Source organism: Vombatus ursinus, unplaced genomic scaffold (genome assembly GCF_900497805.2).
Source record: "Vombatus ursinus unplaced genomic scaffold, bare-nosed wombat genome assembly UNPS02014812.1, whole genome shotgun sequence".
NCBI classification, from domain to species: domain Eukaryota; kingdom Metazoa; phylum Chordata; class Mammalia; order Diprotodontia; family Vombatidae; genus Vombatus; species Vombatus ursinus.
This window is the reverse complement of record NW_020954590.1, coordinates 77,360,464-77,373,093: the sequence shown is the minus strand read 5'-3', so window position 1 is coordinate 77,373,093 and position 12,630 is coordinate 77,360,464. Positions and strand designations below refer to the sequence as shown.

At 38.2% G+C, this 12,630-nt stretch overlaps 1 protein-coding gene across 1 annotated transcript in view; it reads left to right on the top strand.

Annotated features, from left to right (window-relative positions):
* LOC114053993 (short-chain dehydrogenase/reductase family 16C member 6-like) overlaps positions 1–11,786 on the top strand; it is a 37,827-nt gene extending 26,041 nt beyond the window's left edge. The window contains exons 5-7 of the mRNA XM_027877095.1: positions 3,254–3,398; positions 10,467–10,592; positions 11,633–11,786. Of these exons, the coding sequence (XP_027732896.1) occupies positions 3,254–3,398; positions 10,467–10,592; positions 11,633–11,786 (425 nt within the window). The remainder of the gene's footprint in view (positions 1–3,253; positions 3,399–10,466; positions 10,593–11,632) is intronic.
* The last annotated feature ends 844 nt before the right edge of the window (positions 11,787–12,630 follow it).

The window sequence follows — 12,630 nt, the reverse complement described above, 5'->3', positions numbered from 1 at the left end:
GATGGACTAATGGTACTTTGGGGGAATATAAAAGGTAAAAAGCACTGTGGTATGAGTTAGGGAAGAAGGTTCAGAATAGGTGCAAGCTTAAGGTTACCAAGTCAAATCCTGGTCTTAAAGAAGCATCCTTTATTTCATCTATCCTACCTAAAGCACTCTCAATATAATGTCTCCAAATTAATGGAAGGAATTAAAAGAATTAATTTAGGGCAAAGTTGAGTGCCACTTGTCAGGGATATTGTACATGAGAACCCTGAATGGAGTGGAAATTTGAATAATATAAACCTACATGTGTGGGTAAACCTAGTATTATTAAATCCCATCAACTGCTATTTTAACCTTTTTTGTAACAGCAATTATTGGATATAAATAATGAAATTTCTATTGAAGTCCTGCTCCAAAGCCTCATCATAGTATGGAGAGGGCTTTGAGGCTTTAAAAAGCAAGTCAGTGGAGCACAAGTTCTGGAAAAACTTATCTACACATTATTAAAGAACTGAACATTTGGAAAGAGAAATGATGATCTCCAAGAGCTAGCTTCATCAAGTATAGGGTATATCAGACTAACATTATTCAGTAGAATATAAACTCCTTCAGGGCAAGGGCACTTTCATTATTTTTTTTTCTGTGTACTTCCAGTAGCTAATACAGTGCCCTGAATTAAACTAAATTTCCTTTCATGAAAGTGGTATAATATTGATGTCTAGCCAGTGGCATTTCATAGATATAGTTTATTTTTTGGCAAGGCATTTGACAAAATATCTCATGATATCTTTGAAAATAAACTGAGAAGATATGGGAAAGATAACAATACAGTTAAATCTATCAAAAACTGGTGAAATGTGTAGTCAGGAAGGTCTGAGTTCAAATCTGGCCTCAGATACTTACTAGCTGTATGACCGTGGGCAAGTCATTTAACCCTGATTGGCTCAAAAAAAAATCAAGTTTACAAGAACTATGAAGTTTGAATGCAGATTGAAGTATACTATTTGCTATTTTTCTTCTGTTTTGTTTTCTCTTTCTTGCTCCTCCTATTGGTTCTAATTCTTCCTTACAATATCACTAATGTGAAAATATGCATAATAAGAATGTATATGTATAGCCTACATTAGACTGTGTACCGTCTTGGGGAGGGAGGAGAGGATAGAGGGGGAGAAAAATTTAAAACTCAAATGCTTATGGAAGTGATTGTTGATAAATTAAAATAAATTAATTTAAAAATTGGTGGAATAACCAAATGAGAGCCAAATGACAGCAAAAAAAAAAGTAGTCATTAAGGGCTTGATGTCACACTGGAATGAAGTCTCTAGTAGAGTGGCCTAGGAATCTAGCATAATGTTTTCATGTATAACATTTTTATCAGTGAATTAAATTATGGCATCAATAACATCCATATCAAATTTGTAGGTGCTGCAAAGTTAAGATATTGGGCAACAAAATTGGTATCTAAAAATGTATCTATAGGCCACAGTAATTAACTGCTGTAAGGTTGAATTTAATAGGAATAAATGTAAATTTCTATATTTAGGTTCAAAAATTAATGACACCTAGTCATTGACAAGTATAGGACTTGTATGACAAGTATATGACAACATATAGGAGAGTTGATGGCAAGCACAAGAAAGAGAAAGCATGGCTTGACCACAGTTCACATGAAAAAAGATCTGGGAAGTTTAGTGGACCAGAAATTCAATATGAGAATGGAAGAATATCCAGAAGAGAATGATCATGGTGGCAAATGATAGGAGAGCATATTGTTTCAAGGATAAAATGAGATAATGGTTGTAAAGTGCTTACCACAGTGCCTGGCACATAGTAAGTGCCATATAAATGCTAACTATTGTTATATAAAGAATGGTAGAAAAAACTAGGGATATATATCCTGGAGAAGAGGAGGACTTAAAGGGGACATGTTAGATACCTTTAAATAAGCTATAATGTGGAAGAGTCATTAACAAACATTTATTAAGCACCTACTATGTGCCAGGGATACAAAGAAAGGCAAAAAACAGTACTTACTCCCATGGAGCTCACAGTCTAATGGAGAAGACAACAAGCAAACAACGATGTGCAAACAAGATACAGGATAAATTGGAGATGATGAACAGAGAAGGCACTAGAATTAAAGGTGATTGGGAAAGGTCTCTTGTAGAAGGTAAGATTTTAACTGGGATTTGAAGGAAGCCAAGGAGGCCAGGAAATGGAGATGAAGAGGGAAAGAATTCTAGGCATGGAGGACAGTCAGTGAAAATGCCCAGTCAAGAGATCAGGAGTATTTTGTTTGAAAAGCACCAAGGAGGCCAGTGTCACTGAATTACAGAATGCATGGCAGGGGGTGGAGAAGTAAAGTATAAAATAACTTGAAAGGTAGGGAAAGGCTAGGTTATGATGGGTTTTAAAAGCAAAAAAAGAGATTTTTATATTTGATTCTGGAGGCAATAGTTATTGAATAGGATAGTGACATGATCAAACTGATGCTCTTGGAAGATTAATTTGATAGCTCAATGACTGGAGTGGGGGGAGACTAGGCAGGGAGACCAAACAGAAGGCTATTGTACATAGTCCAGGAATGAAATGAGAAAGACCTGGACCGGAGTAGTGGTAGTATTAGGGGGAAAAAAGGAGGCATACATGACAGATGTTATGAAGATAGAATTGACAAAATTTGGCAACAGATTAGATATGGGAGGAGGAACAGAGAGAAGAAAAAGTAAAGGGTCAAGAATGACATCTAAGTTGTGAGCATAGGTGACTGGGAGGATAGTGGTGCCCTCGACAGTAATAGGAAAGTTAGGAAGAGGGGAGGGTTTGGAGAGAAAGATGATTCCAGTTGAGTTTAAGATGTCTGTGGAGTATCTTATTAAGGGGAGTTTGCTGGAGTTTTCTTGGCTTGGGTGTCTTTGTGGAGCAATGGGTGAAAGTCACTGAGAGGCAGCTTTCAGCCTGATATAAAAGAAAACTTTCAAACAGTTAGATCTGAAATTAGAATAAGGTTACCTCTGGAGGTAGTGGATTTCAAATTCCAGGAAGTCTTCAAGAGGAGGTTTGATAGCCCCTTGTTAGGGTTATTGTAGAGGGGATACAAACTTGTGTACCAACTCATACAAGAGAATCTTTGAGGTTCCTCCCATCTCTGAAATTCAGTGATTCTTAACTCCAAGGTTATTATGTCATAGGCCTAAAGAAGATCTGCTACCTAAGGTAATCTTTGAGTTCTATTAATAATATTGTTGTCATCTCTTCTGTATTTCAGATTATTGTGCAAGTAAATTTGCATCATTTGGATTTGCAGAATCCATTTATTTTGAATTGAGAAAACTAAAGAAACATGGAATTCAAACCACCATTGTCTGCCCATATTTCATCAAAACTGGAATGTTTGAAGGTTGTTCAACCAAGTAAGAGAATGATTTTATTTTTGTAAGAATCTTTATATATTCCAGATATTACTATGGCTGAGGGAAGTTCCAAAGGACACTGGATGAATAGACAGCCTAAATTAGAGTCCCTAGTCTTCCACTAATTAGCTGAGTGACACTAGACAAGTCACTTCACCTCTATAGACCTCAGTTTCTTCATCTGTAAAAGTATTGGACCAAAGGAACTCTAAGGTTTCTTTTAGCTCTAGGATTCTTGAGGAAAAACAGTCATCTAGACTCCTTTTAATACTTCAGGTATCCATGATTTCATCAGAGTGGGCACTCCTTCCATTATTACAGATTACAACCCCATCCATGTCCTATCCTTCATGAATTACAACTTATGGGGGAAATGCCATCTATTAATTTACCTCCATCAGATGCACTTCACCAGGCTCAGCCATTGATCATAGGATCATAGACTGGGAACTAGAAGGGACCTTATTATAGAGTCCAGCCCACTCATTTTTTAAGAGACAAAACTGAGGATCAGAGAGTTTAAATGACTTTCCCCAAAGTGACATAGAAACTAGGTGGCACTGCCAGATTTTGAACTCAGTTCCTCTTTAAACAATTGATCTACATTCTATCACCAAGTCCACACTAAAAGCCTTTCTATCTTTTGAAGACCTGTCAGAAATAGCCCTCTGCCTGAAGAGCATTTGAGAACTGAGTCACTTGGATGACAAGATAAGCCATCAGAGTAACACTTTGAATGTAGGTGTTAGTAACGCAATATTAATAAAGATAGGTGGAAGGTTGGGAATGTCCCAATCAGATTATGCTAATAATCTAATGACTGTTTTTTAATCTACCCTGAATTTTATAACTAAACATTTCTTGGGATCTAAAATTCCAAATGGAACATTTAAATACTTGGGCATTAAAAGCAATAGTTTTTAATATTTAGTGTTGGAGCAGGAGAAATTCATCTTTGAAAAGCTTTGCCCACTAAAGAGAAGGAATGTGTTTTATAAGATGGATAAGTGTATATGGAGACACACGGAGGTAATGACAAATATTGCGATAACAAGTGTAGGTTGCTCAATGACTCCCATACTTCAGGGGCTGGCATTGGGAACAAGATCAGCTAATGCAATTCAGGTAAGCAGAGAAGTAATCCTAGATTTTAAATGTATTATAGCAGTTCTCCACTGTATAGGGGTAGGGATGAGGGCAAGGAGAGGCTCATGAGGGAGGAGCCAGATTGAAATCATGCTGAGAAGACCTCTGCTCTGATAAAGTAACTATTCCGAGAGAGAAGACTCAAAGGCCAAGACCTGCTATCACCCATCATCTCCTGACATCTCCCCCAGCAAATATTTCTCTCACTCCTTCATAGTAAATCCACCATCCTCTCAAGCTCTTCACCAACTGGCTACCCTGTGAAACCCTAATTTGAATTCCTCTAGCCCAAAACACTTTACTATCAAGAGCCTGGAATATCATGGAGCTGTCAGCCAAAGACACTAGGTTGAGAAACAAGACATAGCCCCTTTCATTCAAGAACTTTACAGTCTAAGAAGTAGGACCAATCAATAAGTCAACAAGGATTTATTGAAAGGGAAAGAAAAATTAAAATAGTTCTTGTTCTGGAGTAGCTTACATTCCACTGGAAAAAGAACAACTATGCAAAAGACAAACTATCTAAACTACACAAAATTAATACTAATAAATAATAATTTAATTTTAATAATTCTTATTTATGTTTTAAGTGTTATAAAGCATTTTATATGAGGATCAGTTGATACTCACAACAAAGCTATGAGGTAGATGCTATTATTCCAATTTTGCAGATGAGGAAACTAAGACTGAGAGAGGTTAAGTGACTTGTCCAGGACCAAACAATTGTGTGTTTGAGGCAGGATTTGAAGTCAGGTCTTCCTGACCCCAAGTCTAGTACTGCAGCACCTATATTCATGCTTAAAGAAAAGAAAGGCGGCAGAGTGACCGGCTAGCCAGTTATGGCAATAGACTAGTTGAGAAATGAACTAGGGCAGTGATTGGCAGAGTGGAAAGGAACAATGACAGAGACTGCAAAGACTGAAATGGCATGACTTAGCAACTAATTGGATATGGAGAGTGAGGAAGAGGGAGAAATCAAGGGTGACTCTGAAGTTTTAAGCATCTAGATGAATTGGAAATCATGGTACCACCAACAGAATTAAGAAAATTTAGAAGAAAAGGCAGGTTTTGGAATGGAAGATGGTAAGTTCCATTTTGGACATGTTGAGTTTGAGACATCAATCAGATACCCATGTGTATCCAACAAGCAGTTGGAAATTGGTGCCTGGAACCTAAAGGGAAGGGCAGGGCTATAAATAAAGACTTGGGATATACTTAGAAGGTAGCAGGTATCTCTGTGAATGACAACAAAAAGTCCCAAGAGCCATTCATCAATAGCAGGGACATGTTCAGTGGCAGAGAGGTTGCAAGAATAGAACACAGAATCCTGAAGTCAACAAAGAATCTATTTAATAGTCATAAAATGGACACAGCAGGTGCTATTTAACAATCTTCTCAATTCAATTAAATCATAGTAAACCAATATTTTTTTTAAATACTTACCTGTGTAAGACACTAGGCAAGGTGCTTAGTATTTTTAGTTCAGTTGTTTTCAGTTGTATCCAACTCTTGGTGACCTTTTTTTTTTGTGGGGGTTGGCAGGGGGGAGATTTCTTCACAAAGATACTGCATTGGTTTGCTATTTCCTTTTCCGGCTTATTTTACAGATGAGGAAAATGAGGTAACAGGGTTAACTGACATGCTCAGGTTCACACAGCTAGTAAGTATCTGAGATCAGATTTAAACTTAGGTTTTCCTGATTCCATATCCAGCGGTCTATCCACTGTGCCATCTGGGTTACAGAAGCCAAAACAAAGCACCTCTTCTCCTCCAGGGGGATTATAGTTGCATTATTACACTGAGGGATACAACATGTCCATAAATTAACACAACGTTAAGATGAGACAATACAGAGAAATTTCAAGAGGAACAGGTAAGGCCAAATGTAGAAGGTGGCATCTGAACTGTGCTTGGAAGGCAAATAGAGGTCAAGGTGAGAAGGAAGTACATTCTAAGACATGAAGAACCACTTGTACAAAAGCACGAAGGAAGGAAATGGAACATTATGTTTGGGGAATGGTCAATCAGCTTTCAATGGCTTGCGCTATCAAACTTGCAAATGATACAAAGTTAGGAAGGATCATTAACATTGGTTGACAGAGGATCCAGCAGAGCTCTTGAGAACTGCACCAAATTTAATATGAAGAAGTTTAATAGCTATTAACGTAAAGTACTATACTTGAGTTCAAAATTTGATGACACAAGAAAAACGCAGGAGAGGCATGGATTGATATCAGATCTTCGAAGCAAAAAGGTTTAAAGGCTTTAGGAGATCACACACTCAATATGAGTTAACAATGGGCCATGCCAGCTTAAAAAACTAATGTGATTTTAGGCTGTATTAAGAGAGGAATAGCAGAGGAATTGATAGCAAATCAAGTAATCAGTAAGCATTCATTAAGTGCCTGCTGTCTGTCAGACACTGTGCTAGGACCTAAGGATATAAATACAAAAAAAAAAAAAAAAAAAACTAAATATTCCCTAACTTGTTTTAGCATATAAGGTCCTCCTTTATTAATTTTTGTCTTCTATAAACAAATTTGACTTGATAGCACAAAACACACACAACTGACCTCAAAAGGTACAACATATTTGACAATTCTCTTTTTTCCCCCTACTTTTAAAAAATAAATTACATTCTAAGGGGGTAAGGTAGAAGGAATACACGTATAAGTATAGACAGAATTAATAGAAGGAGAATAATTACAAAGAAATACAAAGGAGCTTGGGAAAGAGGATACTAGAATAACTAGTAGTAGATGTAGGTAGGTACTAGATGTAGAGAGGTATTAGACAGTTCTAGATGAAGAAGCATTACAACTTCACATTGAAGATGGTGCTTAAGGTTCATCCTGAAGAAAGAAAGGGATTGTAAGAAGCAGAGGTAAGGAGAAGTACATTCTAGTTATGAGATGGCCAATGAAAAAGCACAGCAATGGGATCCAGAGTATCCCAGATGAGGAAGAAAGAGATAGCCAGCTTGGTTGAATCACAGAATGTAGGGAAGAGGGTACTGTACAGTGACATCTTAAAAGTTCAAAAGACATAGTTGTATGTAATTATTTTATAGTAATGCTAGCATTTTGTATTTTTTTGTTTTGGTTTCAGTTTTGGTTTTGATTTTTGGTTTTTTTTGAGGCAATTGGGGTGAAGTGACTTGCCCAGGGTCACACAGCTGGTAAGTGTCTAAGGCTAAATTTGAACTTGGGGCCCTACTGTTCTATCCAGTGTTCTATCCAGTACACCACCTAACTGCCCCTTAGCATTTTATTAATAAAAGGGTCAGTGACACTCAAATGCCAAAGACCCTCATGGAGGTAGACTCACAGTTTACATGCCCTTGGAAGAGTGAGTGTTTCTGAGGGTGACAATCAACTTTGATTGACTAGCAATTAATGAGAGAATAAATATTACAATGAGAGGTGGGTCTATTCTAATGAAGGGCCGGGAAATGTAACTTTGATTGTGTCATTTACTTCTGAATGGCCCAGCTTTGGTCAATCTAATCAAAGAATTTATCCCCACTCTACCTGTGTAAGCACAATGGGCTTCCCCACCTTAGAGTAAATTCCTTGTAAAGTTGGGTAGGATCTGAGCAAGATTGAGGAGAAGTTAATTCAATCTCATTATCAGTAATGTCCTTTAGAGATGGAAACTTGAAATGAGGACTTTAGAAAGAAGGGAGAACTCTGGATTTCTCCTAACCACTGGTCATTAATAATCATTTCTCTCAGTAGAATGAGCCTGAAAGATAGTTTGGAGCTAGGATGTGAAGGACCACAAAAGAATCTTTAAAGAGGAGTTTATATTTGACCCTAGAGACAATAGGAAGCCACTGAGGTTTATTACTCTGCCTAGTCAAATCACATACAGAATGATATGTTCAGTTCTAGGTGTAACATTTTAGGAAGGTGATTAATAAATTTAAGGGTATCCATAGTAGGGCAACCAACATGATCATACCATATAAAAATAAATGGAAAAAACCTGGAGATACTTGGCCCACAGAAGAGAAGACTTGGGGAGGCAGGGATCATAATCTTCTTCAAGTACTTGAAGGCCTAGCACATGGAAACAGGGTTAGGCTTGTGCTGCTTGGCCACAGAGGGTAGAACAAGAAGTAATAGGTGGGATATGAAGAGGGGTACATTTTAACTTCTGTTAGAAGGACTTCTCAGCAATTAGAGCTTTCCAAAAGTATTATGTGCTGTCTTGGGAGATGTTGAGTTCCCCATCACTGGAAGAATTCAACCAGAAGCTAGATGATGACTTGTTTGATTTGTAAGGCACAAGTTGGACTAGATGGCCTCTGAGGGCCTTTCATATACTGAGATTCTTTGATTCTGCTCTTTTTTCTCTATCTCCCCAACCAATAGCGAGAAGATATAATTATAACAACTATATTTGTATAATGCTTTGGAGGACTAGGAGTGAAGCTCTTTACAAGTCAAATCAAATAAACAATTATTTATTAAGCACTTACTAAATACCAGCCACCATGATGAGCACTGGGAATATGTATAAAAACAGAAAGACAATTCCTGCCTTCAGGAGCTTACATTCTAATGGGGGAATTCAGCATATCAAAAAGGAAGCTGACAAGCTAAGGGGTGAGGGGTGGAAATAGAGGAAGAGAGAGGAATGAAGAAGTACCCACAGGAGCATGGTAGAGAAAATCTAAGAGCCAGGGTTACAGCCTGAAGAGGCATGATGACCAAAGCATCCTCCTTAAAATGGAGATTCTGGGAAGAATCAGCCAATCCCAGGGAGAGGCTACAGGAGCAATAAGTAAAATCCAGTGTGAAAAGTTTAGGGGTGTGTGCAAACTTCCAGGATCAAAGCTATCGGTGGCATGATAGAGAAAATCCAGCAAGTCAGGGGTGCATCCTACAAAGGCATAAAGACATGGAATGAAAGGAGGAATGGTGGTTTCAGTAAATTTAGGAATACACACACACACACACACACACACACACACTCACTCACTCACTCACTCACTCTTAAAGTCACCTGGAAAAGAACTAGAAAGAAGAGACAGATACTCCTAAAGACCTAGAGAAGCAAGAAATGTACAGGGGAACAAGATTTTTCATTAAGTTTCTCACTTATCCAGGAGTTTGTTCAGTTTCAATGAATAAATTTTTCAATTTTTTAAAAAAGAAATATTTTGAACCAAGCTAAGAGACTTCAAGAAATGACATGCTTAATTTCTACTGTCCAAGTACCAACCTTATTAAGTTTCCAGGGGCTCATCAACTCTCTCTCAGCTTGAGGAAATCAGAATACTTGAAGTATTGATGACATGATGGAGAATTAGATGCTAAGAGATAATATAAGTGGTTGAAAGCTAATAGGAGTAGAAAGGAGAAAAGTAATAGGGAAGCATAAGCAGGAAAACAAGAGACTTTGCTTTGGTGCTTTAGTGGCACTTTGTTTACAATCTCACCAGGGTTCAAGTTCTCCTGATTTGATTGAACTCATTTCATTACCATCTTAGTTCTTCTCAGTACTCCCAGTGCTATGTGAATGCACGATCTGAAATGAAGTCATGCTTTACATGGGTCCCCAGAGAGACCTTTCTCTCTTGAACATGACTTTTATGTTTTGGGAAAGGATTATTTATTGAGACTGTTTGCTGGGCATATAAGAAAATGCAACACAACCAACAGGGAATGTTTCTTCCACTGACCTCAGCAGCTTCATAATCAGAAACCATAAAGCCAAGGCAGGAAATGTATTATAAGAAAATGAGGCATGTAGTCATGAGCCCAACACTGGTGGAGGTAAAGGAGGAAGTAAGCTGGCCCCTACTTTCCTCTTCTTTTAATGTGCATGACTATTTAAAGCAGTACATGTTATCAGCATGTCTGAAATAACCATTGAGACTGAGACTGTGGTTTTGGGGTTTTACTTTGTTTCCAGGTATCCAGACGTATTACCTCTTCTGAAACCTGAATTAGTAGCCAATAAAATTGTGAGTGCTATTCTGGAGGATCAGGTTTATCTGATAACCCCAAAAATGGCATACATTGCAGTGCTGTTAAAACAGTGAGTTACTATACATTTCTTAATCTTTCTCTAGCCCTGGTTACCTGTCAAGAAAATCACTACCATTTTTTGCCTATGAAGTCTTCTACTTAGGTCTTGCTCAAAGGACTTGTGGTGATGTGAACAGAACCTTGGGTTCTCAAAACTATACCAGCCAAGTCCAAGGTCTGGCAGGTCCCAAAAAAAATGTGGGTAAGACTGGTTAGACACAGAAAGGTTTATCATCAGAAAGCTGGCCACTAGAGGACTGGGGTTTGGGGTTTTGGTTTGTTTTGGTTTTGGTTTGGTTGTAGCAACTCATGAAACCATGTACTACAGCACAGAGATAGTTTCAATTTGTATTAGTAGAAGAGGAATTCACATCAATAAAATCACAGTTCCTTTAAATATTACTTAGGAAGTAGCTTCTTATTTCATGGAGAAAACTTTATAAATTGTACTAGCTTCAGTTATATGAGCATTTGTTGTTGTTCATTCATTTTTTTCAGTCATGTCTGACCCTTCATGACCCCATTTGGAGTTTTTTGGGCAGATAGTGGATGAGTTTGCCATTTCCTTCTCCAGCTCATTTTACAGATGAGGAAACTGAAGAAAACAGGATGAAGTGACTTGCCCAGGGTCACGTGGCTAGTAAGTGTCTGAGGCCAGATTTGAACTCAGGAAGATGAGTCTTCCTGACTCCAGGCCTGGTACTCTATATACTTCACCCCCTAGCTGCCCCTATATGAGCATACCAAGCTCAATTTTGTATTGTTTGTCAAGTGGTTGGCTTGGTGAAAAAGTACACTGTCTCTAGAACCAAAGGACCTGACTTCAATCCCATCTCTGAGGCTTACTACCTGTGTGACATTGGGCAAGTCCGTCTCAATTTCTTCATATGTAAAATAGCCTCTAAGACGCCTTCCAGCTCCAGATCTATGATCTTATTATGACCCAGATTAGTATCTAGGAATATTATTGTTGATAATAGATTTTTCTCACAAGAATAGTAGGGAATTCAATTGCTATAGTAAACCATATTATTTCTCTGCTTTCCCTAGTATGATATCTACAAAAATGAGTCTGGCCCTTGGGGATTTCCTTGGAGCTTTCAATTGCATGGACACTTTCCAAGGTAGAGGGGAGACAGATAAAGTCCAGACTGTAGCCAAAGATGGCTCACCAATAACTGAAAATCCAAATGCAACAACATAAGGAATGCAGCAAGCAGTGAAGAGCAACCCTTTTCCAGAGAGTTAGTGGCGAGTCCAAATGTGCCTACTTTATTCCCAGAAGTTTCTATGTTCATTCCTCTAGGCATTCAGAATTTCATTGTATTTCTTATTACCTCCCATGCTATAGCCTAATTTCCTCAGATAGTTCCAATTATCTTGATGAATGGTGTTAAATCCTAAAAAATAAAATAAAATAAAATAAAATTCTTTAATTATCTTCATTCGCTTTCATTTTTTTTAAACACAAAACATGGAAAAGGAAGGAGATGCCACAAAAGCAGACAAATTATGTCATAATTTCAAACTATTCTATATAGAATCCCTAACAAAGTAAAATCCTTCATGAATTAATGCCAGAGAATTCTGATACTTAGAGTACTCACTCAGTGTCCCTCTCCCGCCAACCTCCATGCAGCAGGTACAGGATCACAAGAAAGTTCACAAGCTCATGAAAGACCTAACCCTAGGGTAGTGTCAGAACATTAGGGGGACACCCTGTTTTCTAGAGCTAAGGCCCAGCAAGCAGGCTGTGCCCTGAGATTGATTTAACAACAATCTTCTGAGCTCATCCTCTGGATGATCTCAGCCACAACAAAATCCCAGAGCTGTTTCTGGTCATGAAGCCCTGCTGCAATGAAACTTGTCTCATTGTTGCTGTTACCCCTCATTGTCAGTGCTCCAGCTCACTGTGATATAAGTATTGAGATCTCGCCACACTGCCTCGAACCGCCCCCCCCCCACCAGGGGCAGGGCTCTGACACATGTGTCCTTGCTTGCAAGCCATTTCCCTCACTTTGAAATTACACTGCTGTTTGATTCCTGAT